The 2,678-nt window shown below is 48.4% G+C and overlaps 1 protein-coding gene across 1 annotated transcript; it reads right to left on the minus strand.

The window, feature by feature from the left end:
* Positions 1–212: 212 nt before the first annotated feature.
* Positions 213–2,405, minus strand: LOC130123178 (homeobox protein Hox-D11a-like). Its single transcript, XM_056292309.1, has 3 exons — positions 1,622–2,405; positions 443–581; positions 213–303 (listed from the first exon to the last, which is right to left on the minus strand). Exons 1-3 carry the CDS (start codon positions 2,403–2,405, stop codon positions 213–215), a joined length of 1,014 nt encoding a protein of 337 aa, XP_056148284.1.
* Positions 2,406–2,678: the final 273 nt, after the last annotated feature.

The following is a 2,678-nucleotide window of genomic DNA, read 5'->3' on the forward strand; positions in this document are numbered from 1 at the left end:
TCTTTTTGGCATTTGCTAGTGAACACAGGAAGGATATTGCCACTGATTTAAATGAAGTGCACTTGCATTAAAAAAAAAAACCCAAAAAAAACTTATAATCGCAACACCAAAATCAGCAATATCCTGGTGATCCCTCTATTCAGACGCATGATTCCCGTTCTTTTCCTTGCTGGTTGTGTTGATCCATCCATCCGTCCGTCTATACTTGTCCATCAAAACAGATGGCCTGTGTAGTGCTGCAGTCGCTCTCTGTTCAGTTTCTTCTCCTTCATCCTTCTGTTTTGGAACCAAATTTTCACCTGTCTGAAGGAAAAGGTCACATGATAGAGTGAGGAGAACAGTATAGAATTTCACGACATTGTGAAAATGAAATGAAGCATGCATATGCGTGCACACACACACACACACTCTCAGGCACGCACGCATGCACACACACACACACCTGTCTGTCAGACACAGATAGCGAGACAGCTGCATGCGTCTCTCTTTGTTGACGTAAACGTTAAATAGGAACTCTCTCTCTAGTTCTCTGATCTGCTGTTTGGAGTAAGGACAACGCTTCTTCCTCTTCATGGAGGGCTCTGGTAAGACGAGAGGGAGAGAGAGGCTGAATAGTGTGGGCGACGCATGGCTCAAGATAGATAGACAGACAGATAAACGGAGAGATCAACACTGGATCTTACAATGGCAGGGGAATGACAAAGTCCAAATAAAAAGATCCTCATATTTACCCAAACTGTCAAAATATTACCCAAACTAACACAAGACCTATCCCGCAACCATTATGATATTCATTCTGAAAACACACTGATCCGAAAAACTCAAGATTTATAGTAGGCTATAGGCGGTCAACAAATTAAATGTGTAACATTCAAGCACATGTTAACGCATCACACCAGGTCAAAGTTCACTTACCCAGGAATCTGAAGGTAAACGCGCGAGGAAAAAGAAAGATGCACATAACTTTAGAACACATCCATGTTTCAATATTCATATATATCCAATATTTGGAATGCCTATTGAGATGGACAGTGAAAACTTGAGGTAATAAAACAATATTAATAATAATAATAATCATCATCATCATCATAATAATGATGGATGGACATGCTGCAGACACATTTTATTATGTAAATAAACATATCTGCCATGCAGCCGTTCAGTTGACTCAGTATGTCTCTGTAGGTATCCAGTGTGCTGTAAATCCTTCTATAGTCTACGGTACGCACTCAGAACGTGTGTGTTATTGTTTTGCTGCTTTATTTCATCGTATCCAAACGTGACCGCCGTCACATGACGTGCAGCTACAGAAAAACCATAGCGTTGTTAAAGGGAATTAACATCATCTGGTCTATAACCCGGGCGGTATATTTATATACTGGAGTGGACTGGGCCTGCAAGACACCATCAGAGTTGGGGTCTGGGCAAAGTTTTGCATCCCCACTTCACATTGCAAAAAAACGCTTTCTAATCATTTTAGGAGAATTACTTTTCTCTCTGCAACCTGAAATCCAGACTGCAGGCCTGGACTCGCAACACACACACGTGGGTCTGTTTAAAGGCGAGATAACCATCAGTTGGTAGGTAGTTGTGACATGCAGCCTGTGTGACATGTACATACCAAGGCCTTTACCGTCGTCTTCCTCCGCGTTGCCGCTGGACAAAAGGGAGTTCTCCTCGTCCTCCCCTCCCGTCCTGGGGGACTCGGAGCGGCTCCTCTCGCAGCCCTCCGCCGCGTGACTCCCTCGGTGTCCGGCCCGGTGCGTCTCGTTCGCCCGGCGGTTTGCCGGTGCGCCCTCTCGTTTCGACCCCCCTCCTTCGCTCACCTCGAAGAAGGGGTCGAAGCCCGGCGGGAGAATGCCGTTGCGTCCCACGGGGGGCAGGAATCGGGGGTGTGTTTTGTCGGACGCGGAGGGACTAGCGGAGGAGAAAGTCATGTGTGCGCCGGAGAGGACCACGCCGCTCTCCGCGAAGGGCTGGTAGCCGGCGCCGTGCGCCCCGTACACCGCGGCATCGTACAGATACCGGTCGCCGCCGCCGAAGACTCGCTCCGAGGGCGACGGGTGGGCTGCTTCGTCCGGCGTGGCGTAGTAGCAGGACGGCGAGGAGTTGGCGTTGTGGGTGCCCTGGTAAAGCGACCATTTCCCCGTCGGCTGATACTGCTGCCTGCGCTCATAACAGAAATAATTGCGGTAGTCCGGTAACCTCCCCGTCGGATGGTTGTGATCCAGCAGAGCCGGGCCGTAGTCCACGAACGCGCCGGCCTCGCGCGAGCACGGCTGGATTTGCGGGCTGACCTGCACCGGCTTGGTCCCGTTCTCGGTTAAGAACGGTGGGTTGAGGGAGGCCAAGTCGGTCTGCATCGCCGACTTGGACATGTAGTAGGTGCAGCTGGGTAAATACATGGTGCATTGTCATGTGTTATTATCCCTATAGGCTATGCAAGACTCGGCCTATACACACCTACTGGGACATTTAGCCTAGCCTTACTCAAACAAGTGCATGAGGCATTGATGTTTTTCAGCGGTTGAATTAAGAATGAGAAGGATCAAACCGTGACCATGATGACCTAAAAAAAAAAATCGACAAAACTAAAGAACAAAAAAGAGATTTTTATGGAGCGTGTGCTTATTAAGACTAGGCCTCTACTCACTCTACTCTTGACTAAACCTCGTAGC

Source organism: Lampris incognitus, chromosome 13, assembly GCF_029633865.1.
Source record: "Lampris incognitus isolate fLamInc1 chromosome 13, fLamInc1.hap2, whole genome shotgun sequence".
NCBI classification, from domain to species: Eukaryota; Metazoa; Chordata; class Actinopteri; order Lampriformes; family Lampridae; genus Lampris; species Lampris incognitus.

Bases quoted from the DNA above. Each gene is read 5' to 3' on its own strand.
- LOC130123178 (XM_056292309.1), bottom strand. From the start codon at position 2,405: ATGTATTTACCCAGCTGCACCTACTACATGTCCAAGTCGGCGATGCAG. The intron at 582-1,621 runs GTATGTACATGT...TCGTCTTACCAG, and splicing joins AGACGACGGTAAAGGCCTTG to AGCCCTCCATGAAGAGGAAG. The intron at 304-442 runs GTGTGTGTGTGT...CTTTTCCTTCAG, and splicing joins TATCTGTGTCTGACAGACAG to ACAGGTGAAAATTTGGTTCC.